At 60.7% G+C, this 24,798-nt stretch overlaps 1 protein-coding gene across 1 annotated transcript in view; it reads left to right on the forward strand.

The window, feature by feature from the left end:
- Positions 1-24,798, forward strand: part of CACNA1S (calcium voltage-gated channel subunit alpha1 S) — a gene marked incomplete at both ends in the record, with an annotated part of 59,686 nt that overhangs the window by 27,326 nt on the left and 7,562 nt on the right. Inside the window, 22 exons of the mRNA XM_081225318.1 lie at positions 650-770; positions 1,091-1,205; positions 1,690-1,783; positions 2,474-2,543; positions 5,280-5,412; positions 6,019-6,148; positions 6,920-6,979; positions 8,225-8,331; positions 8,743-8,830; positions 9,090-9,197; positions 11,230-11,282; positions 11,499-11,645; positions 12,064-12,265; positions 12,673-12,831; positions 14,111-14,221; positions 14,873-14,956; positions 20,664-20,720; positions 21,540-21,668; positions 21,803-21,868; positions 22,560-22,651; positions 23,250-23,409; positions 24,399-24,526. Coding sequence (XP_081081444.1) covers positions 650-770; positions 1,091-1,205; positions 1,690-1,783; positions 2,474-2,543; positions 5,280-5,412; positions 6,019-6,148; positions 6,920-6,979; positions 8,225-8,331; positions 8,743-8,830; positions 9,090-9,197; positions 11,230-11,282; positions 11,499-11,645; positions 12,064-12,265; positions 12,673-12,831; positions 14,111-14,221; positions 14,873-14,956; positions 20,664-20,720; positions 21,540-21,668; positions 21,803-21,868; positions 22,560-22,651; positions 23,250-23,409; positions 24,399-24,526 — 2,414 coding nt within the window. The remainder of the gene's footprint in view (positions 1-649; positions 771-1,090; positions 1,206-1,689; positions 1,784-2,473; positions 2,544-5,279; positions 5,413-6,018; positions 6,149-6,919; positions 6,980-8,224; positions 8,332-8,742; positions 8,831-9,089; positions 9,198-11,229; positions 11,283-11,498; positions 11,646-12,063; positions 12,266-12,672; positions 12,832-14,110; positions 14,222-14,872; positions 14,957-20,663; positions 20,721-21,539; positions 21,669-21,802; positions 21,869-22,559; positions 22,652-23,249; positions 23,410-24,398; positions 24,527-24,798) is intronic.

Below are 24,798 nucleotides of genomic sequence, written 5' to 3' on the forward strand. Positions count from 1 at the left end.
GAGCTTTCTCTCCCACATGCTACTAGAATCTCTGAGCACAAGGTCAGACAAGGCGGGCTGTCCTTCCCCAAGGCTGCAAAAGCCGCAGAGGAGCACAAACCACTTCCCACTGCGGGGACAAGGCTCAGCCAACGCTCACTAAAGCCACAGCTGGCCTCCAGAATGAGCTGCCTGAGCGCAGAGCAGACACATGCTCCTCTCTGTCGGGCCAGGACTCAGGGGACGCCACCTCGGTGTTGCCGGTGGGAAGGCAGTTGTGACAACCGGCCGGCCCTACACATGGTGTCACCCTCGTTCTTCCAGTCACCCCACCGGCGGGTCGGGCATCCTGTCTTTCAAGGCACCTGGCTTTTCACACTCTTTCTGGGGGCCGGAAGGGCAGGGGTCCAGTGTGGGCAGCACCGCTAAGCCTGGGCCTTAGGAACAGAGCTTGGGGAAGCCCTGACGCCACAATCAAGCTCCTTGGCCCCGAAGAGCCAACGATAAGGTTTTCAGCCCCCCGGAAGAGGTTCAGGAGGGCAGGGACTTTCACCCTGGATGAAGAGAGGACCGGCCTGGGGGCAGAGTTGGAAGGGGACTTTCGGACAGTGCAGTCCCCAGAGAAGACCCTCAAGTCCCTCTGCATCGCCCACCCTCCCTCCCCTTCCAGGTGCTGACAGGTGAGGACTGGAACTCCGTGATGTACAACGGAATCATGGCCTACGGCGGCCCGACCTACCCCGGGATGCTCGTCAGCATCTATTTCATCATCCTGTTCGTCTGCGGCAACTGTATCCCCCCAGACGCAGGGCACAGAAAAGGGCCTGGGGAGGGGGCTTGGGCGTAAAGCGGGGTCAAGGTGCCCAGGCCTTCTGCTGGGGAGCTCCTGGGGGTGGGGAGGTGGGACACAGCAGGTGGCAGTGCGGGTAGAGCTGTAGGACACTTCCTTCCGGCAGGAGGTTAGAGAAACACAGGGTGACTGGTGACAGGTGGGTGGAATCAGTCCCAGAAAGATGGGGAGCCTGGAGCACGGGAGGAGGCAGGTCCTGCCAAGCCCCCACCCCCGAGGCGTCCCTCCGCACCAGCTGAGCTCCTTAGCGGGCCGCCCCAGACATCCTGCTCAACGTCTTCCTGGCCATCGCGGTAGACAACCTGGCGGAGGCGGAGAGCCTGACATCGGCCCAGAAAGCCAAGGCCGAGGAGCGGAGGCGCAGGAAGATGTCCAGGTGAGTGGGGCGCGCCCGGCAGGAGGGACCTACCGGGTTCTGCCCACTCTGGGCAAGGAGCTCCCTGAGGAGCAGACGCCAAACCACTGCAGCGGCTGCCGGCTGAGTCTCTTGAGGTGTCCCCGGGGCAGGACGGGAGGCCAGTCGGCAGGCGGGACCCAGAGGGCAGAGCCAGGCAGGCTGGGCCTCCGCCCTGTCACCACGCTTCCTGCAGGGAGTCCCTTCCCTCTGCTGAGCCTCAGGCACCTGTGACTTTGCCGTTTAACCCTCTGTGGCCTGGGACCCTCCTCTGGGACCGGCCAACGGCCCCTGGGTTTGCGCGGCCGCGGGCGGACGCCTGTCCTGCTCCCCCGTTGCGGAGGGAAGATGCGATGCACCCGGCCCGTGGGCACGGGGTCAGCCTGCAGTGTCCTCAGGCTGGGCGGGTCCCCCAGAACCTTGCAGTTGGGCCTCCACTTTGGCCTTTCTTGGTTTTCCAACCCAGGGGGCTCCCAGACAAGTCAGAGGAGGAGAAGTCGATGGTGGCCAAGAAGTTGGAGCAGAAACCCAAGGGGGAGGGCATCCCCACCACGGCCAAGGTGAGCCCGTCATGGGGGGCGCTCTCAGGGGCCGCACAGGGAGGGGCCTCTGAAAGTCCCCTGTTCGCCTGGTGCCTTAGGATGCTGGGGGGCAGGGGGAGGCAGGAGAGGGGCTGTCTGCCTGGGTATCAGCCAGCTGAGGGCACCAGCCAGGTGAGGGCAGCTCCGTCTCACGGAATCCTTTGTATTGAGGACACAGACGCCCCGATCCAGGAACCAGACTTCCTTTGAGTCCCAGCTTTCCGCCCCAGTCAGGGTGTCCCCCTCCCCACAGACCTGCCCAGACCAGCCTCCCCCGCCCCCCGTTTCTAGCCCTGCCCCGCTTGTCAGCCTGGCCCTGCTCCGCATTCCTGGAGCCAAGGAAGCAAGAGCTCAGAGGGGCAGGAACTGGCCCCCAGAGCAGGAGTCCTGGCCTGGGGCAGTCCACTCTCCTCTCAAGAACTAAGCAGGGGTGAGGGGCTCAGGCTCAGACAAGCTGGGGTCCTGGTAGCTTGGGCAGCCTGGCTGACCTTTCTGCGCCTGGCTTCTCCTTTGTAAGACGGGAATGACCATAATAGCACCCACTGCCTCACCCCGCCCTGAGCCATAGGGAGGCTTAGGTGAGCTGACACCTACATGGCCCTCCAGTCAATGTTCATTAGGTGGGAACCACAGCTTGGGTTTTCACCTTCATCGTGTTCCTTCCTCCAGCTGAAGATCGATGAGTTTGAATCCAATGTCAATGAGGTGAAGGACCCCTACCCGTCAGCCGACTTCCCAGGTGAGAGTCCTGGGACCCGGGGTGGGTGTGCTGGGGTGACTTCTCCCCAGGGACGAGATCTCTCCTGTATGTCCCCTACCTGGACCCATCCATGAGGAGATCGGGACTCAGACATCCCTTGTGTACCTCGTATTGCAAATGAGCCGTCTGCCAGCCTGCCTCTCCTTACAATACACACAGTGCGAAAAGGTACACATTTTATTTTCAATTAATTCAGCCAGTATTTACTGAGTACTGGCTGTGTGCTTCAGGGCTAAGGACCTGGTTTTCAAGGAGCCCAGAGACTCGTGGGCACACACGTCTTCTGTTCCAGCCCCTCCAGCCACACAGGATAGCTCACAGAGGGGGGTGTAGCCACCTGTGTGGTGCAGGAGGTGGGCAGGCTGCTCACGGTCCGTGTCCCGCAGGGGATGACGAGGAAGATCCACATGGAGGAGACCAGGGTGGAGGGGAGGGGGATGGATGGTGCACAGCCACGAATGCACTACACACGTCTCGTAGGTGCAAACAGCCTGCGGCTGCAGCAGAAATCCTCTTGGTCGGTGCCAAGGAGGGAACACTTGAAGGGAGCACCCAAGCCGGTGAAGGTTAAAAGGCCACCTGGGAGAGGCTGGTGCCCAAGAGCTGTCGATCTCTCTCAGCTCACTCCTGGGTCCTTCCAGACCTGGGTCACTGGTGCAATTTCATGTCTACTTGTGGAATCAGCTGATTAGCATCTGTTTGCGCCAGTGACTCTAAGCTCCAGGGGGACCCTTTGTGCTCCAAATAGCAGTGTTGGCACCCGATAGGCAATCAATAGATAGAATGAAGGTTTACCATAGAACACTGAATATAGTTCCCTGTGCTCTACAGTAGAATCTTGTTGTTTATCTATTCTATATATAAAAGCTCACATCTGCTCACCTCAAACTCCCACTCCATCCCAACCCCCTCTCCCTTGGCAACCACCGGTCTGTTTTCTATGTCTGAGAGTCTGTTTCTGTTTCATAGATAGGTTCATTTGTGTCATATTTTAGATTCCACAGATAAGTGATATCATATGGTATTTGTCTTTCTCTTTCTGACTTACTTCACTTAGCATGATAATCTCTAGCTGTATCCATGTTGCTGCAAATGGCATTATTGTGTTCTTTTTTATGGCTGAGTAGTATTCCATTGTGTGTGTGTGTCTGTCTGTGTGTATCACATCTTCTTTATCCATTCATCAATATCCTGTGATAAACCATAATGGAAGAATATAAAAAAGAAAGAATGTGTATATATGTATAACTGAACACTTTGCTGTACAGCAGAAATTAACACAACATTGTAAATCAACTACACTTCAATAAAAAAATATTAAAACTGAAAAAAAAGCCTTATAGAAATGCACAAAAAAAAAAAAAAAAGAAGAAGAAGAAGAAGAAAGGAAAATATGCAAGGATTTTGCCAAGTAAAATGTGGGGAGGATGGAGCTGGTATAGATAAGACTAATGATAATTCTTCCAATACCTGCCAGAAGGGACATTTGGGTTTTAGAATAATTCGACTTGATCTGTTTCATCTAATAACCATCTCCTAGTAGATGGGAGTGGCCGCTGTGCAGGTGGGAGATGCTGAGCCAGGAAACCTGAGGTGGGGGAGGGGCAGGGGCTGGGGAGAAGGGGGTGGTGGGGGAGGGGCGGCGGGGCGGGCTGCGGAGGAGCGTTCTTACCAAGGGGGCTGAATGTGTTTATCTTGCTTCTTTCCAAAAATAATCTGAAATGGCTGACAATGAAAGATATGCACAACGAAGTTAACACAGTGCGCGTGGACGGAGAAAATCAGAATTAAGGCAGAGAAAGAAAGCAAATACGCGAGTTCTAAGAATTAACAGCCTCTGCGATTAAGCATAAAATGTGTCTCTGGGGCCCTTGGTCCCAGGCGAGGCAGGAAATGTCCCGTGAGGATGCTCTTTGGGAGGAAGAAGTGGGGTCTCGGGAGGAGACCCTGCAGGGGCCGCCGTGTGGAGAGAGCAGGAGAACCCTGCCAGGCGCCGGCAGGAGACAGCTGTGGGTGAGGGGACAAAGGAAAGGGCACCCCAACTTCCCACAGTGCCCCCAGTCTGCAGCCGAGGACTTCGGGGGACAGCTCCCTCTCACAAGGCCCTGAGACTCAGCAAATGAGCCCGAGGGGCCCTCTCCCCCTCCCAGCCCCTCCCACCCCACACCTGCCCCGGAAGAAAAGAGCAGTGATTTCTTTTCAGGCTGGCGGTTCCTCCCTGAATGATGATTTTTGGAACCCGGCCCCAGGAGAGAAGCTCCGAGTCCATTGACCTCAACAGGCCTCCTGCCCCTCGTCAATGTCGCGAGCTGAGGGTCTCACACTCAGGAGGCACAGAAGCCTGCCTGGCGTGAGAGTCAGGGGCGGAGCCGGGCCCAGCACTCTGGCCTCGTGCCAAGCAGGGCCCCCCCACACCCCCAGCTTGTGAGCATTCGAGGTGGTGCGTCCAGCCCCGAGACAGGAGATGCAACAGCAAGGCTCCCAGACCTTGCTCCTGGCCCGACGTCTGGGAGGTTCTGAGCCTGACGGCTGTCTGGACAGTTCAGCCCCTTGTGCTGCAAGGAAGGGAGGTGCCCGGCTGGACTCTGCTGGCGCCCTTGTGCCCCGTGTTGCTTGTTGGCTGCTGGGGGTTCACGGTTGGGTTCAGAGCACAGGAGCCAGGGGAGCAGTGAAACGTGGAAAGACACCCCGACCTCTCTCTCCCCTCCCCCACAGGAGATGATGAGGAAGACGAGCCCGAGATTCCGCTAAGCCCACGACCCCGCCCGCTGGCCGAGTTGCAGCTGAAGGAGAAGGCGGTGCCCATTCCAGAAGCCAGCGCCTTCTTCATCTTCAGCCCCACCAATAAGTGAGTGGCCCCTCGGTGGCGGGGCAGGGTGGTTGGTGGGGCTCTCAGAGAGGGCTGTTTCCTGCTCTGAGAAGGCCCCCTTCTCCTGACTCCCTGGGCCTACAATTACACCGTGAGAAAGTCATTTCTTTAGCTTAAGACCTTGTGCCCAGTTGAAAGTGCTAGAATCTCTGGGAGAAGTAACGCTTTAAGCCTTATCAGTTACTTACTCCTAAGCGGGGGGGTCACATCTCTGGGCTCCTTTCCAAGAGCAGGACAAGGGGATAAGCTGTAGCTCTCACAGGCTTCGCAATTTTACACCTTTAAAATACAGACTGTAGTCCCCATGGAGTTTCAGCTGTCGGCCTCAGGGATGGAGATGGGCCTGTCCCGTCGTCTTGGTGGGGATGCCGCAGGATGGGGTGGAGCGTTGGGGGAGGGCTTGTGCGGGATGGGACTGGGGCTGCAGGAACAGAAGGTGGGACAGGGCCCTGCAAGGCCAGCCAGAGACCACCCGGTTGCAGGCTGTCCTTCTCCACTGACCAGGAGGGAGGGATCCAGCGACGGAGGCCGGTGAGGCCTGAACGCCCGGCTCACAGCCTCCCGACCCTCCCCCGCCCCCCGCAGGATCCGCGTCCTGTGCCACCGCATGGTCAACGCCACCTGGTTCACCAACTTCATCCTGCTCTTCATCCTGCTCAGCAGTGCCGCGCTGGCTGCTGAGGACCCCATCCGGACTGAGTCCGTGCGGAACCAGGTGACGGCAGCCAGCTCGGCACCCGCCCCCATCCAGCCTCAGTCACCCGCACGGCTCACCCTGATGCCCAGAGCTCACTGTGTCCTCTCTGTGGCTACAGGGACCAGAGCGGCTTAGAGTTTAAATCCCTGGGGGGCCAAGGCTGCCCACCCCCTCTTTCTGGACAGTGTTTTCACAGGGCTCTGGGTGCTGGATATTAGCAGTGATGGGGGTGGGGGTGGGGGTGGGGACGGTGGGGATGGTGGTGGGGGTGGTGATGATGATGATGATGGCGATGGTGGTGGGGGTGGTGCTGGCCGTAGTGATGGTGGTGGTGATGGTGGTGATGGTGGTGGCAATGGTGATGTTGGGGATGGTGGTGGTGGTGGGGATGGGGATGGGGATGGTGGTGGTGATGGTGGTGGGGGTGGGGATGGTGGGGATGGGGATGGTGGGGATGATGATGGTGGTGATGGTGGTTGTGGTGATGATGATGATGGTGGTGATGGTGGTGATGGTGGTGATGGTGGTGATAGTGGTGATGGTGGTGGTGGTGGTGTTGGTGGTGTTGGCCGTAGTGATGGTGGTGGTGATGATAGTGATGGTGGTGATGGTGGTGTTGGCTGTAGTGATGGTGGTGGTGATGGTGGTGATGGTAGTGGCCATGGTGATGGTGGTGATGGTGGTGGGGGTGGTGAGACGGGGATGCGGATGGTGGTGGTGATGGTGGTGATGGTGGTGACACTATCACTGCTCTGCCCCTCCTCTCACTGACCTCTGCCCTGTCACCAGATCCTTGGGTATTTTGACATCGTGTTCACCTCTGTCTTCACTGTGGAGATTGTGCTCAAGGTGAGTGAAGGCTGTGAGCAGAAGGGCATCTCCAGGCCAGGGGCCAGACCTGCCGTGGCTGCTGCTTACACAGGCTGTGCTCACCAGGGGCTGGGCTGCAGGGAGGAGGGACAAGCAAGAAGGTGGTGGAGAGCAGCAGGGAAAGGTTCACAGGACCCAGGAGGCCGGGCGGTCTCAGCTCATGAGCTGCTGTGAGCGGGCAAGCAGGTGGGGATGTGGAGGCATGAGGTACAGTCAGCCCGCGGCCCGTGGGGCTCTCAGCAGAGCGCCCTGCGTGTCTCTGAAGCCTTGGGCACGTCCTTCCACAGTCAAGGCACAACTAGCCTAAGCATGGACCCGGGAGCTGTGATCTGTTCCCGGACCTTTGTTGCCAGCGACTGAAAGGCATCCCCTAGGATCCCAGAGAAGCGGCTGTCGCCCTGGGTGGGTTTCTGGCAGCTCCGCCCTCTCACGGCCCTCCCACCCCTTGTCCATAGCACACCGCTGCCCTCCCATTCTCAAGGTGGACACACTGGGCTCACACCATCATTGGTGGGGGATGGGGTCTGGGGGCAGAGACCTCCCATCTGTGACTGGAACCCATAACCCCAGCCTTCACCTCCATGGACCAGGAGGGGAGAGGGGAGCCGTGAGGGGAGAGCAGGCCCAGAGCCGGCTGCATGTGAAGTGAGGACCGTCCTTTCTTTCAGGGCCCCGATTATTAAAGGAATTGATCAGAGGGAGATGGTGGCTTCTCTGAGGTCCAGGAGGACTTCCTGGAGGTGGTGACCTTGGAGTTAGGCCTTGAAATTGGACAAGACTTCATTAGAGAGAGAGCAGGGGCAGTCAAGGAGGACAATACAATGCAAACGCATTGTACAGCGATGTCTGGGATGTGCTCAGAGAGGAGAAAGTGGCCCGTCTGGGCTGAGATACAGCACGCGTGCAGGGGTGGCTGCCTGGGCAAGGCCTTCAGTCCTTGACGGGCTGTTCAGCCTGACCCAGCCATGCCTAGGATGCTTTCCAGGGAGGAGGAGGAGGGAGAGGAGGAGGAGGAGGAAGAATTGTATCATTCTGCAGAGCAGAGGGCAGGGCATCCCCCTGTGGCTGGGTAAGGAAGGAGACCCAGGGCTCCCTTGGCCTCGCTGCCTGTGAGAGGTGCCAGTGCTCCCAGAAGCGGGTGCAGAGAACAGGGCAGTGCCCTGAGGACCCAGCAAGGAGTGTCCCCAGGGTCCTCCCCACCCAGGATGCCACCTCTCTCCCCAGATGACCACCTACGGGGCCTTCCTGCACAAGGGCTCTTTCTGCCGCAACTACTTCAACATCCTGGACCTGGTGGTGGTGGCTGTGTCCCTCATCTCCGTGGGACTCGAGTGAGCGGGGCAGCCGGGGCCCCAGAGCGGCAGCCCAGCCGCTGTTGGTCGGTGGGCACTGAGCCACAAGGGGACGGTCTCTCGGGACCACTGGCCAGGATGCGGGGTCCCTTGGGTTGTCACCACCTGGACTGAGTGACAAGGCTAGGTGGGCAGAGCATGCTGGAGACCAGGGGGCATGCGGACAGGAGCAGGGAGTCCCCTCCACGGCCCCACGGGGAGCACAGCCCCGGTGCCCAGGGCGCTCCAGTCTGATGGGAGAGACAGGGTCTGTGGGCAGCCCTGGAGGAAACCAGCCCAGGGGCCGGGAGGCGCCTCTATCCTGGGGCGGAGCTTAAGGGGAGCTGGGGTAGGCAGGCGTGGGTGCGGAGAGCTGGGGGCAGGCGGAGGGCTGAGCAGGCTGCCCCCCAGGTCTAGCACCATCTCCGTGGTGAAAATCCTGAGGGTGCTGAGGGTTCTCCGACCGCTCCGGGCCATCAACAGAGCCAAAGGGCTGAAGGTGAGAGGGGCCGGCGGGACCCCGGGGGGAGAACAGGGCTGCCAGGCCTCACTCAGACAGTCAGCCCGGCCATTGCCGGGCCCATCCCATCCCCTCTGCCCAATGGGAGTGGGGTGTGGCTGGGCAGCTGTGCCCCCATGAGCCCCCTCTCTGCCCCCAATAAGCCGGGAGGTGACTAGGCTTGCGCCCTGGGGGCCCCTTGGCTGGCACGGGCCAGCGAGGGGATGGGGAGAGGTGCCGACCGGGCCTCCCTCCCCAGCATGTGGTGCAGTGCGTGTTCGTGGCCATCCGCACCATCGGGAACATCGTCCTGGTCACCACCCTCCTGCAGTTCATGTTCGCCTGCATCGGCGTCCAGCTCTTCAAGGTGAGCCCCTCCTGCCCTCACTCCCCCAGTTCTGGCTCCAGCTCTTGGGCCGAGGCAAGAGCCCGTCTGTTTCCCTCTAAACGAGGGGAGCCCCAGACCGTGAAGGCAGATGTCCTGAATGCATAGGGGTAAGGCTAAGCTGTGGAGAGCCTGAGTTTGGCTCCTAGGTGACACCCCACCTGGCCCCCGGGGCCCTGCGGGCCACCTGCTGTCTTGCTGGCTCTCCAGGATGAAGGCCCCCACCTGCCGGGCCTGCCAGCACCCAGCCCACTGTCATGCTCTCCACCCCCTCCAGGACACGCCCGCCCCAGCCTCTGCACCCCCTGAGCCAGCAGGTGTGTCTCCCGCAAGCTTCCGCGGGTGGGGGTCCGTCGTGTCACACTGGGAGCCACCCCTCTTCTGTTCTCACTTTCCTGGGAGAACTCCGCTATTCGTTCCCGCATGGCAATCGGCTTCTCCTGTGCAGCCGACCTCTGGATGCCTCTGGCTCTTAGATCACCTGCAGGACACAGACGCGGACACCTGAGGGCACCACCCACATTCATGACACTTCCTTCCATGACCCTGTGCTCCCACCTGCAAAGCACCACCACGATTATGTAACCTCAGTCATTCTTAGACATACAATGGCATCATCTTACAATCACTCATTCATTCAACAAACATTTATGGAGCATTTCCTCTGGGCCCGGGCCTCTGCTAGGGCTTGAGGGGGCCATGGAGCGAACCCCACAAGGCCCTCTCCGTGGGCAGGGGCAGGCTTTGGCGAGGGCCATCAGGGTGGGGCTCCCAGAGGACCTATAGGGGACCGGGTCCTGTTGGTCTCTGGCCTGGAGGGGCGGGAGGGGTGTCTGGACGGAGGCAGCTTAGCCGCTTACAGTGGCCTGCACTCGGCCCTATCCCACAGCTCCAGCCTGGGCCGCCCCCCGCCCCGTCCCCAGCCTCTGCTTCTGCAGCCTGGGGGCCCTGGGATCCCCTCAGGGCAGAGTCTCTGCAGGACTCATCCTCACCCTGGAACCCATCCGGGCCCCCAAGACGCACTCCCCGAAAGAATGAGTGAGCAGCTGCTCCCCCACCCCCAACCCCCTGTGTGTGTTAGGCTCTGGTTCCTGCCCAGACCATAGTCAAACGCCAGGTACAGGTGGCATTTACATCACATTTGTAATGCACTGGTCACGTGTGTCCGTACTATATTTGCTTTCCGTACTAGATTGGGCGTTTGGTTTCAAGTGCCCCAAAACCTGCCCAGCGGCAGCAGTGTCCCCTGTCAGCTCCTCCCCCAACGCCCCCTGCCTCACCTCCACCCTCTGCTCCGTGACATTAGGGGGAGGTGGTCGGGACGGCAAGAGCCTGCAGTGACAGGGTGGCCGCGCTTGCAGCTGCTCCTGTGTCCCTGGCCAAGGCATTTCCCTCTCCTGACCTTTGAGGGACCCGGACCAGCATCTATGGATTCAAACAATTTAGCCACAGTCAGACCTAGCCATCAACTCCTTTTGTTGAAACAAAATCTTCCGTGGGCGCCCAATATGTGACGTAAATCAAAGGAGAGACTGCTTGGGCTGCAGTCAGCAGAGAGGGTCACAGAGCTCCCCTACTCAGCCTTGGGGGAGCGGGCGTGCCGGGACCCCTGGTCAACTTTGAGATAAGATGTGTCATCCGGGCCCAGCTGGGCTCCATCCCTGCACCGCCGCAGGGCCTGAGAAGGAAGCGGGGGGCAGCCCTCTTCTTGCTCCATGATGGGGGGCCCCAGCAGTGCGGGCAGGGGCGGGGGCTCCTGAGCGGGAGGCAGAGGCCAAGCTGGCTCCGTACTTCCCTTCTCAGGCCCAGCCTGGGGCACCCAGCAAAGCTCATCGTCTGAGGAGCTGGCCCCCAGCCTCACAGCTGTCTGCCTGGCGGGGAGCCCGCGGGTGGCTGAGGGAACGGTGACCTGATGGAGACTGTCCTGGGGCCCTGCCTTCCCTCCTCCCTTCCACCCCATCTTTCCATCCTGTTTCCATGACAACCTGTCTCCCTCCCTCCCTCCTGGATGCAGGGGAAATTCTTCAGCTGCAATGACTTGTCCAAGATGACAGAGGAGGAGTGCAGGTATGTGGGGGGGCAGGGGGCGGGCAGGGTGGCCCTTCCGCGGGGGGTACTGGGAAGCCGAGCCCCTCAGGCTCACAGAAGCCCCTTCCTCGAGTGACCTCGGGAGGGGTCCCCGGTCCAGACCTGCCCTCCTCCCCCACACTCACCGCCCGGGGCCCAGAGGACGTGGAGGGGTACCCGCGAGCACAGTGCGGTGACCGTGCCTCCCCGCCTCAGGGGCTACTACTATGTATACAAGGATGGGGACCCCACGCAGATCGAGCTGCGTCCCCGCCAGTGGACACACAACAACTTCCACTTCGACAATGTGTTCTCGGCCATGATGTCACTCTTCACGGTGTCCACCTTCGAGGGGTGGCCTGAGTGAGTGAGGGCGGGGCCCAGAGACGCGGCCACAGGCCGGGGAGGGGCCTGGGAGCCACCCGTGCCCCTGCAGCACGCCGGGCGTCGCGGGGGCTCAGCAGCCACCCTGGCTCTCGTGGCGTGTGCACGGGACCGGGGTGCTGAGCGCTCGCTCCAGAGACAGCCCGACCAGGGGTGGCACAGTGTGGGCCTCTCTGCCCGAGTGATTGGGGGAAGCCAGCGCATCCCGCGGAGGATGGAAGGCAGGCCCCTTCCACCTGCTCAGCCTTTCTGGGCAGGCCCCTACCTTCTCCTCCATCCCGTGACTGTCCAGAGGGCCCCCTGGCTCCCCACGGCCGGTAGGACCGAGCCCGCCCTTGCCAGCCTGGCTCTGCCTGGCCGCCCCGCCCAGCACACCTGTGCCCTCTGCCCACCCCAGGCTGCTGTACAGGGCCATTGACGCTCACGAGGAGGACAAGGGCCCCGTGTACAACAACCGCGTGGAGATGGCCATCTTCTTCATCATCTACATCATCCTCATTGCCTTCTTCATGATGAACATCTTCGTGGGCTTCGTCATCGTCACCTTCCAGGAGCAGGGGGAGACGGAGTACAAGAACTGCGAGCTGGACAAGAACCAGGTGCTGGGCCACCTGCTCCGGGCCTCCCGCCCACCGGGCCGAGGCTCAGGCCAGGGAAAAGGGCCCTTGGGCAGGGGGTGATCCCAGACCCTCCACTGGATGCCCAGCCCCACCTCCAACCCATCTCCCACCTGAAGCAGCACACGGTGGTCGGGTGGGGTCTCCTGTGGACCCGCCGTGATGCCCAGAGCCCCTGGGCTGGCTGAGAGCCGTGCTAGAGATGGGCTGTGATGGTTCCAGGGGAACCCCGGCCCAGTGGAACTCTTCCCCTCAACGGCCCAGCAGAGGCCCTTGGCCACAGCTGCCCTTGGCCTGCTGAATTCAGGGCCTCTCCAGCCTGTGGGCGTGGACATGGAAGGGGGAGAGGTGGCCCTGGGCACTGACCTGCCCATCGTGTCCCGTCTCAGCGCCAGTGCGTGCAGTACGCCCTGAAGGCCCGCCCCCTGAGGTGCTACATCCCCAAAAACCCGTACCAGTACCAGGTGTGGTACGTCGTCACCTCCTCCTACTTCGAATACCTGATGTTCGCCCTCATCATGCTCAACACCATCTGCCTGGGCATGCAGGTAAGGCCCCCGGGGTCCAGGCCCCCCGAGATCAGCGCCCAGCGGGCCAGGGCCTGGGCAGGGTAGGGGGAGCGGGGCTCCAGGCTGACTACCCCCAGTAGACTCTTCCTGGCACCTGCTCTGTGCCAGGCACTGTGCTGAGGTGCCACGTGGGGCAGGGAGGTGGACTGGACGCAGGCCCGGGTGCCAGGCACTCAGCGGTTCATTACGGCCATAATTCAAGCGCACACGCGGCTGTGGCTGTTCTGGAGCCAGGAGACGGCTGCGCGGGAGGACGGGGCTGTGTGGGAAGCACAGAGCATCTTCTCTGTTCTCCTCTGCTGTTGCTCATCTGGACGGTGCAGATGGCTGCAGTGTCAGCTTCAGTCCCAAGAAAAGGGGAGCAGGTGCCTCTGAGGAGATGAGCACACTTTACAGACAAGTCATATCAGCAGCGTCGTTATCAAGCCTTAATCAAGCATCTGATCCCTACCGCCCCACATAAATGGGGTCACACAGCAAGGCTCCCTGGCCCTGGAGCCCCAGCCACTGGCAATGACACGACCACATGTTGCCGGTGGGGAGGGTCTGGGAAGGGAGTCGCGGAGCCAACGGGCCCAGCGTGGACAGGGGCTCACAAGCCACGGCTCACGTGGGGGCCTGAGGTGGGCAGCTGAATCAGGCAGCCTTGCCAAGACGGGGTGGGGCAGGGGAGACGCCAGATCCTTCTACTACCTGGGAAGGTTTTGTGGAGGAAGTGGGGTCGTGTCAACTTTATTTTAAGAAGGGTGAGAGATTCCTGGGAAATGTTACAAGGACATCGATTTCAGGAGGGTCACAGGGGAGGCTCAAGGCGGCTGAGGGCGTTGCTTGGGGCTGCCTCGGGGTCCCGGGGTAGCTTGCAGGCACGGGAGCCTGGTGATCTCAGGTGCCACCTGCAGGTGGTGGCGGTCCCAGCCTCAAACCAGGGGTCTTCCCTCCTGGTCCTGTACCCAAACGGCTCGGGGGAGCCGCTCACAGAGCCCTGCTGAGGGGCCTCCCTCCTGGCCTCCAGGAACAGACGTGGGTGGGTAACCCTGCTCACAAGACCAGGGTCGGCCCCCTCCGCCTCCCCTCACGGCCCTTCGAGGGCAGAGGGCGTAGCCATGGACCTGGTAGGATTCTGCACGTTGCCAGAGCGGGCTCTAGTGTTCTGAGGTTAAAGGAAGGTGGGCAGGGGCCCCGAGGAAGAAAGCAGGGCTCTGGGGGTGTCTCCCCAAGGGGCAGAGCCGGCCCCCAGCCCCTCCCTGTGCCTCCACAGCACTACAACCAGTCAGAGCAGATGGACCACATCTCAGACATCCTCAACGTGGCCTTCACCACCATCTTCACGCTGGAGATGGTCCTCAAGCTCATGGCGTTCAAGGCCAGGGTGAGTCCTGCGGCAGGACGAGGCCTTCCCATGGAGCCCTCACGGCCTCGTCCTACAGGACGCCCTGCCTCCGGCATTTCTGCGCCCAACCTGCTCAGCCCGGGGCAGGCAGGCCGCTCAGGCCGCCAGAACTGGCCGCAGGACTAGATGCGGTGGCCCCTCCCCCGCCCCTTCCTTGAGCCTGTCTTGTGGCCCCCTTTCCCTTAAGCCGCTGAAGAGCAGCCCCCCGGGGCCAGGGAGCATCCTGCTGTGTCCTGGGTTCCACGTCCACTCCCCACCCGCGACCCCCGTGTCAGGTCTGCCTGTGAGGCCCAGACTGGACTGGGCTTCAAGCGGGGGATGAAGGACTTCCCCGTGTGGACCAGGACCCCAGATCCTGAGTTCCCAGGCACACTGCCCTCCCCTTGGACCACTTTATGCTCTGGAGGGAGGGGAGCGGGAGTGGGTGGGGCCCCGGAACACCCGTGGGAAGTGGCATCTTGGCCCAGCCCTGCCTGGCCCTGCAGTTCTGCATCCCCCCGACAGGGACCACTGCACTCTGCTGGCCTCTGAGCCCCTCCCCTCCGCAGCTCACCCCAGGCCCCTCCCCCCAGGGCTATTTTGGGGACCCCAGCCCCTCCCTGCACAGCTCACCCCGGGCCCCTCCCCCAGGGCTATTTTGGGGACCCCTGGAATGTGTTTGACTTCCTGATTGTCATCGGCAGCATCATCGACGTCATCCTCAGTGAGATTGACGTGAGTACCGGGCGGGCACAGCCATCGCGGGGGTGGGGCTGAGGCCACAGACCCTTGCGGGGTACCCGCTGCGCGTGCAGCCCATCACCCCGGGTTACAAGTCCTGTAGAGCAGACAGACACCTCAGATTCCAGGCGCAATGAGTGCGCCGGGCAACCCACAGCAAGCGCCACAGTGGAAGGGAGAGGTCGTCCCTGGGTGGCGTGGTCAGGGAAGGCTTCATGGAGGTGGCACCATCTGAAGGGGTTCCTGAAGGAAAAGGAGGTGGGAGCAAGCAACACAGGCAGGGCTGCTGCCGGAAGGGCGCGGGTGGGAGACAAATAAACAGAAGGTTCGGGGCACGCGGAGAGGTCCGGTTAGTAGAAGCACAGGAGCGTGCAGACCTCGTGTCGCCGGCAGTGTGGGCGCCGCCGGAGGTCTGTGAACAGGGCCGTGGAAGGGTGAAAGCTACGCTTCTAAAGCGTTACCCTGGAGGCGGAGGGCGGAGGTGAGAGCGGCTGCAAGCAGGGGGCACAGTTTGGGAGGCGGTGGGTCATCGACTCCTCAAGTACTGAGCGCCTCCCACGGGCTAGAGGGACAGCAAGGGACAAGAGCCCCGGGGCGGGGCGGGGGGGGTGCGAACGGACAGTGCAAGTGAATCTGTCGCGTGTCGCGTGGCCGGTGTGGCCAGCGCGTGTAATGAAGAAAACTCAAGCAGGTGGAGCCTTTGAGAGAAGGGAATGGGAGGTAGCATCGGGTGGTACTGAGCACAGCCCTGCATGAAGCACAGGGTGGGCTGCGCGGGGTGGGGGGTGAGATGGGGAGTGCGCAGGCCTGGGTAGGGAGCTCGGAGCACGTGGGCCGGCTGAGGACCAGCGGGAGGCCTGGCGGCTGGGTGAGGAGTGAGCGGTGAGGTGAGCTCAGAGAGAGGGCGGGGGCCCTGGAGAGCCACACTTCTGACCCTGGGGGGAGACGAGAGCCCCGGGGGTGTTTACACCTTGTCTGACCTCAGTTCTCAGAGGATCCCTTGGGCTGCTGTGCTGACAGCAAGCTGTAGGGGACACTAAGGGCCACCCGGGGGGCGGTCAGGGGAGGAGACGTAGCCAGCAGCTGGATCTGTTTGCAGCCCTGAGCTGATAGGATTTGCTGATGAACTTGATTCAGGGTGAGAGGAAAACTAATCCACGGTGAGTACAAGGATTTTGCCCAAGAAACTGAGCTTCCATTTGCTGTGACGTGCCAACTCCCAGAGGAGCAGGCGTGGGGCGGACACCAAGAGTCCTGCTTGGGGCGTGACCACTCAGGACGCTTGCAGGGCATCCAGATGGAGACACCGCAGCAGGCTTGGATTTATGATCCTGGCGCGCAGAGGCTGCTCAGGCTGGGGATCTAAGTCGGAGAACACTGGAGGAACTGGCATTTAGAGTCGTGGGAGGGGGTGAGACCAGCCACGGAGAGAAGAGGGTATTTAGAGAGCGGAGGTCCGGAGGCCGCGCCCGTCGGTGTCCCTCCCGGGAGCCCGGCCGACAGTCACCCGGGAATCTCGGGGAAGGACGCCCGGCTGGAGTGGGCCGAGGAGAGGCAGGGTAGGCTGTGAGCCTGGACAGTTCTCTCTTTTTGCTACAGAGAGAAATGGCTTAGAAGGTGGAGGAGAGCGTGCAGCCTAGGAGAGTCTTCTTGAAAATGGGAGAAATTAGAGCACGCCCTGGGCTCATGGGAGGATCAGGCAGTACAGGGGCGACTGCAGGAGCTAAGCCCTTGGGTGAGAGGGCAGGAGACCCTGTGTCCCGGGGAGGGCTGGCTCTGGGAACGGCAGTTCACCCCTGGAGCACGAGGGGTTCCATGAGAGTCGGGGTGGACGTGAGGACGGGCAGGAGAGCCCACGGCTCCGGGAGGTGCAGCGGGGCGAGGGGAGTGCCGCCCCGGGCCCCGGGAAGGAAGGCGCCGAGGAGAAGAAGGATGGGGGGCCACCTCCACGATTCTGCTCTGGTGCTGGGGTTTGGGTGCTGGTGTGCGTGTGCGGACGAGCCGCGCATCATTGGAAACAGGCCAGGAACCGAGGGTCACCGACTCCAGAAGGTGGCAGCCGCCCCATCAAGGAAGGGAGGGGGTGGCCGAAGCCTGGGGGGTTGAGGCTCCGCAGCATTCCAGCTGGCAAGGCCACGGGGCTTGGGACCAGAGAGCCATCCGTGAGCTGCGGGGTGACAGACAGCAGACTGGGGGACTGGAGCCAGTTACAAGGATGGAGCAGGGCTGCAGGGCCAGGAAATCAAGGCGGCCAGTTCAGGAAACAGCTTCGCCGGAGTCTGGGGGGAGGCGGTTACTAGAGGGTAGCAGACCCCCTTCAGTTTCTTTCTTTTTTAACATCTTTATTGGAGTATAATTGCTTTACAATGATGTGTTAGTTTTTGCTTTCTAACAAAGTGAATCAGCTATACGTAAACAATCTCCCCATATCTCCTCCCTCTTGCGTCTCCCTCCCACCCTCCCTTTCCCATCCCTCTAGGTGCTCACAAAGCACCGAGCTGATCTCCCTGTGCTATGCTGCTGCTTTCCCACTAGCTATCTGTTTTACATTTGGTAGTGTATATATGTCCATGCCACTCTCTCACTTTGTCCCAGCTTACCCTTCCCCCTCCCCGTGTCCTCAAGTCCATTCTCTACATGTGCATCTTTATTCCTGTCCTGCCCCTAGGTTCTTCAGAACCATTTTTTTTATATATAAGATTCCATATATGTGTGTTAGCATACGGTATTTGTTTTTCTCTTTCTGACTTACTTTACTTTGTATGACAGACTCTAGGGCCAACCACCTCATGACAAATAACTCAATTTCATTTCTTTTTACGGCTGAGTAATATTCCATTGTATATATGTGCCACATCTTCTTTACCCATTCATCTGTCGATGGACACTTAGGTTGCTTCCATGTCCTGGCTATTGTAAATAGAGCTGCAATGAACATTGTGGTACATGACTCTTTTTGAATTATGGTTTTCTCAGGGTATATGCCCAGTAGTGGGATTGCTGGGTCGAATGGTAATTCTATTTTTAGTTTTTTAAGGAACCTCCATACTGTTCTCCATAGCGGTTGTATCAATTTACATTCCCACCAACAGTGCAAGAGGGTTCCCTTTTCTCCACACCCTCTCCAGCATTTACTGTTTGTAGATTTTTTGATGATGGCCCTTCTGACCAGTGTCAGGTGATACCTCATTGTAATTTTGATTTGCATTTCTCTAATGATTAGTGATGTAGAGTATCCTTTCATGTGTTTGTTGGCCATCTGTATGTCTTCTTTGGAGAAATGTCTGTTTAGGTCTTCTGCCCATTTTTGGATTGGGTTGTTTGTTTTTTTGATATTGAGCTGCATGAGCTGCCTGTATATTTTGGAGATTGATCCTTGGTCAGTTGCTTTGTTTGCAAATATTTTCTCCCATTCATTTTGAGGAAACGGAGGCTGTGGGTGGAGCCAGCATGGAGGAGGGAAGAGACCGATGAGGAAACTGTTAGGGTCTCACAGGAGGTAGAAAAGGATGCGATTCAGAGCCCTGGGAAAAGATGAGTGTAAGACAGAAGCCGTGAGGAATGCAAAGTGTGAAAGGGGGCAGGGTGTGGGGGACGAGGGCAGGCGGCGTCCATGCTGGGTGCCTCGAGGGCATCTGAGGAGCAGGCAGAGTCCTTGGGGAGGGAGGGCAGTGGGTGTGACAGTGTGACTTGCCTCTGAGGGACAGCTGCTGTCATGAACCCACCGCAGGAAGCTGATGGGGCTGCCACACTGCCAGGAGGCAGGGGTCTGAGTCTGGGCGGGGGGGATGGGGGTGGTGGTGAGTGCCCAGTTTCTCCCTGGAGTCATGCTTGGCAGCCCTCAGGCCTGGAACAAGGGGTCAGATACCAGGATCGTTGTGGTCTTGAGGGCCGGCTCGTTGGGTCTCAGTACAAGTAGCCAGTATGTGAGCCCAGGAGCTGGCCCAGGAGAGACAGAGGGGATGAGGCCTGGGGGTGGGATGAAAAGCAGCAGGGTGTGGGCGGGGGGGTTCTGCCAGAGGGCAGGATCCCAGAGGTGGAGCCCTGCAGGGTGGCCTCGCTGAGGATCTGAAGCTGAGGTGGCTGCCGGGTGAAGGAGGGGAGCAGGGGACAGGGAGGGGCAGGTCCCAGAGCCAGAGGTTGAAGTCCCAAGGCGTTCCCCTCCCCCCACCCCCAGAGTGCCTGCCAGGGGCAGCCGGGAGGAGAGGCGTGGGGAAGAGCATCCTGTATCCAAGCAGGCCCGGAGGGGGCGGGCCGAGGGGGGCAGGCTGCCTTCTGGGCAAACCAGGGCACCTGCTGGGAAATAGCCCCCAAAGGCCCCAGAGTCTGAGAGCAGCACTTCTCACCAGCGCAGTCTCAGCTCAAATTACAAATTACTTCTTGGAGTTTTGAGGTCTGTGATGGGGAGTCTGGGGTACATCAGAGCAGTGTCTTTGGTGCAGGAGGGCCGAGGGCGTTGTTGGTCACCTTTTGGTTTTTAGGGACAGCAGATGCTCCTAACCAGGACTGTTTGCTTGAAGTCATGTTAATACTTTGAATTAAAATACTGATTTATATTCCTGTCGTATATACCGGGGAGCAGACTAGGGCGGCACCATCCGTTAGCACTCTCTGCAATCCCGGTTCTGCTCCGTCCAGTGCAGTAGCCACAAGCTGCAAGTGTCTACTGGTCACTTGAAATGTGGCCAGTGCAACTGAGGAGATGAATTTCTAAGTCTATGTAATTTTCACTGTAACCCAAAGAGCCACGTGTGGCTGGTGGTACCATGTTGGCTGCACAGGCCTGGAACGTGGCTTGTCACCCCTGGCTGCATATGAAATCACCTGGGGTGCATTTACACCCGGAAGCCAGGCCCAGGCCCCAGGAGCTGACTTACTCGGCCGGGGTGGGGACCCAGCATTCTGATGCCCAGCCTGGGCCGAGAACCAGTGTTCCAGGTGAAAGCTGCCCTGGAGAACGCTGCTTGGTGGGGAAATAGCATACTGGGAACCAGTCCCCCCACAAGTAATTAGGAGATAAAGCAATGATTCCCCATCCCAGGACTCCAGAAACAGGGCTTCTCCTGAAATGTGGCCCAAGGGAGGAGCTCAGAGTAAACAGGAACAAAGGCCACTCCCCGCACCCCGTGCCCACCCTTTAAGGGCCCGGCCCTGAGATGGAAGCCTAGGTCCTGCTCCCAGGTGGGGAGCTGGGGCGTGTGGGCAGAGATGCATCTGCTGGGGGGTCTCAGACTCCCCCAGAGGGCCTTTGCCACAGAGGATGGGACCCCGGTAAGGGCCTCAGCAGCACAAGGGAGCTGGCCAGCACCCCTGGACTCAGGAGACAGGGGTGTGACTCCCCTTGTGACCATGAGCAGGTACTTTCCCACGTGCCGCCCCCCATATGGCCCCAGCATCACAGACCCCAGACACACAGGTTGCATCTTGGAGGCGAGAAGGGACCTGCCCGTCTTCGGTCTTCCCTCCTCTCCTTGCTCCCTTGCCCCCAGCCTGTGGCCTCACTGTCCCCACAGCTTCGTCCTCAACACCCACCCGCCCGACCCTGACTGGCAGCCGCTAGGGGCCTCTCACCCCCTGCCTCTCTGCCTTGTTCTCTCTTTAACTCTTATGTGGTCTGTCCTCTCTGACGCCTCTCCTCACCGCCCTCCCACCGTGTCCCTCCTCTCTCTCCTCCCCCCACCCCTCCTCTCTCTCTCCACAGACTTTCCTGGCCTCCAGCGGGGGACTGTATTGCCTGGGTGGCAGCTGCGGGAACGTTGTAATTCCAGGCTGCATGAGCCTGCAGGGCTCGCCCGCCAGCTCTGCCCTGCAGCGTGCATGCTCGGGCCTGGCTGCTGGACTGCATGGGGCAGACGCACTCAGGGCCCCCTGCCCCAAGCAGGCCCCAGAGGGTCCGGGTGGGGACGGGTGGGAGCTCTGTGCTACTAGAATGTGCATGGATGCAGTGGCTTTCTCGGAGCCCTGGGAAACAGGGCCTCTGTGCTGTTGGGAACATCCAGAGAGAACTGGGTGATACAGAACCTTAGTGACAGGTCACCAGCATCAAGCCTGTGGGGACACGGGACGCCGGGCAGGGGGCTCTCCCTGGCGGAGTCATCCAGTGTCTAAGGCTGGCACGTGGGCAGAGGCCTCCCGGCTTGGGACAGCCCTGTGTGGGGCAGGGTGTGGCCACTGAATTGATGACCGCAGAGCAGCTGAGCTTCTGGGAGGCACTGGGTGGACACTAGGGGAGGGACAGGAGAGCTGCCAGGGTCCTCGGCTGAGTGGCAGCTCGGGGAGGAGGTGGGATGAGGCAGGAGCCCCAGAAGAGCGGGCGCCGGGCCTGGCCGCCGCCTCCCCGGGGGCAGAATCGCTGTCCACGCCACGCACTGCTTGGCGCCCAGCCCGCCTCACCACCAGCAGAGCAGGCCCGGGGCCCTGAGCGCCCCCGGGAGGGCCAGCACGAGTGCTCAGCAGGGGCCGCGGGGCGGGCTGGGAGTCCCCCACCACGACTCTACCGCGCACTCTGCCCCGCCCTGCCTGCCTGCCGTCACCCCCTGCCCCGGCCCCAGACTGATCCTGGGGCTGCGCCCCGCAGGACCCCGACGAGAGCGCCCGCATCTCCAGCGCCTTCTTCCGCCTGTTCCGCGTCATGAGGCTGATCAAGCTGCTGAGCCGCGCGGAGGGCGTGCGCACGCTGCTGTGGACCTTCATCAAGTCCTTCCAGGTGTGTGGCCCCGCCCACCCATGGGGTTTGCTCTGCGGGGGCCGCGGGGTCCCGGTGAACATGAACGAAGGCAGGGCAGGGCTGCGGGGCAGGCGGTGGAGCCCTGCGCCCTGAGCCTCCGTCGTCGCCCGCAGGCCCTGCCCTACGTGGCTCTGCTCATCGTCATGCTCTTCTTTATCTACGCGGTCATCGGCATGCAGGTGAGTGAGGGGCGGGGCGGGGAGCCTCCGGAGGCCTGGCCGGCGTGCAGCCTGGACCCTTCCCCCGTCCGGCCTCCCGGCAGCCCTGGGCTTAGCTGCAGGACCAGAGAAGGAGGTGGTCCCCAGATGGCGCAGCGTTAGTCAAGCAGAAGCAGTGCGGGGCGTGGAGCGGGGGGAGGCTTTGTGGGCAGACGGACAAGGGCCCGATGGCTCTCCAAGGCCCCGTCAGAGGTTCGGGTGGTCTCGGCCTGCGTTCTCCTGGAGCACCCTGCTCCCCACATTGTGTCCCTGACTGGCTTTTGGTTAGGAGAACTGGCCACCCCTCCAGATTTCTTTGGCTTGAGGGGAAGAACTTCACCCAACCTTGATAATACAGGTGACCCTTGAACAGCACAGGCTTCAACTGCGCGTGTCCACGTATACGCGATTGTTTTGGTAAATACGTACTACAGTACCACACGATTTGCGGTTGTTTGAACCGTGGATGCGGAGCCCCGGATACGGAGGGCCCAAGGGCTGACTGTAAAGTTATATCCCTGCGATGTGCAAGGGCCAACTGCAGCCCAGTTCGTCTGGCTTCAGGTCTGATGGGGCCTGAAGTGGAGGGGATTTGGAGGAAGTAGGGGGCAGTGGGAGACGGGCTGGGGGAGACCTGTGCGGGTACCACTGTCGCGGGCTTCCTGATCTGCAGATGCTCGGGAAGATTGCCCTGGTGGACGGGACCCAGATCAACCGGAACAACAACTTCCAGACCTTCCCGCAGGCCGTGCTGCTGCTGTTCAGGCAAGAGGCCCCAGCTGTCCCTGCCCCTCCTCTAGTCCGGGGGGCAGGCTGGCTTCATGTGTGTGGGCCCAGCGCGCCGAAGCGCCAAGGCTCTGCTGTCCTTTTCGGAGGCTCACCCCCGTACAGCCAGAGCCACTGTTTAAATCGTTTTTGCGCGAGTGGCCCTCATCTTCACTGTGCCCTGGGGGTCGAAAAGGAGGCAGCCGGTCCTGAGTGGGTCCTGCAGATCTCCCCACCCTCATTGCACCAAGGCGGGAGACGGAGCTCGAATGTCCCTTGGGGGGAGGGGGAGGGGGAGGCCTCGCCGACCCCGAGTCAGCTCTCTTGCTCTCTTGCTGCCCCAGCGGTGACTTGAGTCCTGGACTGATTTTGCCCCTCTGTCCAGGAAGCCCCCTTTCTTTGTTCAGTTCCTGCCTGTGGTGCCCCACGAAGGGTAGAGTTGGGGGGGACCACACGCAGCCCAGGAGGGCAGTGGGGCCTGGCTCACACTGGGCAGCACGTGAACCCGGGGTCCTCAGGGGCGCCCGGCCTGCTCCCCACGGCGCCCTGCTCCCTGCCGCTGCCCAGAGTGAGTGGCCCACGGCGCCCTGCCTTCCAGGTGTGCCACGGGTGAGGCGTGGCAGGAGATCCTGCTGGCCTGCAGCTACGGGCAGCTGTGCGACCCTGAGTCGGACTACGCCCCGGGGGAGGAGCGCACCTGCGGCACCGACTTCGCCTACTACTACTTCATCAGCTTCTACATGCTCTGTGCCTTCCTGGTGAGGCCCGAGGGCGGGGCGGCCGGGCTGCAGGGAGATGCGCTGAGGCAGGGTGACACACACACACACCCCCTCCCGCCTCCCGTCGCCTCTCTCTCTCCAGGGACCTAGCTCAGGGACTCAGGAGACGGGACTCTGGCTAGGGTGTCCCTGTTCTGGTCATCCTGGGTGTGGCTTCGTTTTCTGAGTGCGTTTGCATGCTCCAGAGGAGTTGCTAAGAGCTTGGCCCTTTTTTGCTGTTGTTGTTAGCGATTAGTAATCAAAAGAATTTAGTGAGGCTCTACCCTAAAACAGAGTAAAGTCTATTCCAGTAAAGCCAGTAAATTCCAGTAAAGCCGTTTGCCCCTCCCTCTTCCCTGGAAGAGGCGGTTGCCCCCCAGTGAGGAGGCTGAGACTCTGGAAACGAGGTCCCGAAGGAGGTAGCAGTGAGCTCGGAAACAGAGCACAGGTGGCTTTGAGGCTCCAGGGCTGCTGTCTGCACTCGTGGGAGACAGAGAGCCCCCAGCCCCAGGCCCTCGCTCTGCACTCTTTTTCTTTTCTATGTTCACTAAGACGCTTGCTTGAGCGTCTAACGTTCCCTGGGCTCAGTGCAGGGGACAGAAAGGTGAGCAGGACACAGCCGTAGCCCTGAAGGCGCTCACTGAGTGCCACCTTGCATTTCAAAGGGACACCCAACAATACAGAACAGGCAAGAGCAGCACAGGGGCGTTGATGGCGGGGGGAGACCAGCGTCCCTCTGGGGGGCAGACGAGAGGATGAGGTTGGGATTTTTAAGGATGAGCCCCAGGAGCCCCGGCAGAGGACACCGCGTGGGCCGGAGCAGAGTGACACAGGCTGCTCATGTGTGGGATGTAGTCGCCAGAAGGGCTCGGAGGCAGGGCCCAGGCAGGGAGAAGCTACAGACCCCAGACCCCGTGGACACCCCCATTCCCCCCTGCCCCGTGCCACCTGGCTTTCCGAGCAGGGAGCCCACGGTTCTCCTCCTGCAGATCATCAACCTCTTTGTGGCGGTCATCATGGACAACTTTGACTACCTCACACGGGACTGGTCCATCCTGGGCCCTCATCACCTGGACGAGTTCAAGGCCATCTGGGCAGAGTATGACCCAGAGGCTAAGTGAGTCCCTCCTGCAGGCTCTGTGCTGGGCCCTCCCTCAACCCTCCACTCCTGTGGTCTAGACCCCATCCTGGAGTCCGACAGCAAGTCCCTCTCCAGTCTAACGAGAAGGAGAGGGCTGCCCCTCCCTTTATTATCCGAGGGCCCGGATCAGAGACTTGGAGTTCCTCAGGGTTGGGAGGGATCCTACAGCCTCCCAGGGCAGAAGCCCCCTTGCCTTTATTGGGAGATGGTCATCCAACTTCGCTTGGATGCTTCTAGGAGCAGGGAAC

This window comes from Mesoplodon bidens (genome assembly GCF_964165515.1).
Source record: "Mesoplodon bidens genome assembly, chromosome: 2".
Taxonomy (NCBI): Eukaryota; Metazoa; Chordata; class Mammalia; order Artiodactyla; family Ziphiidae; genus Mesoplodon; species Mesoplodon bidens.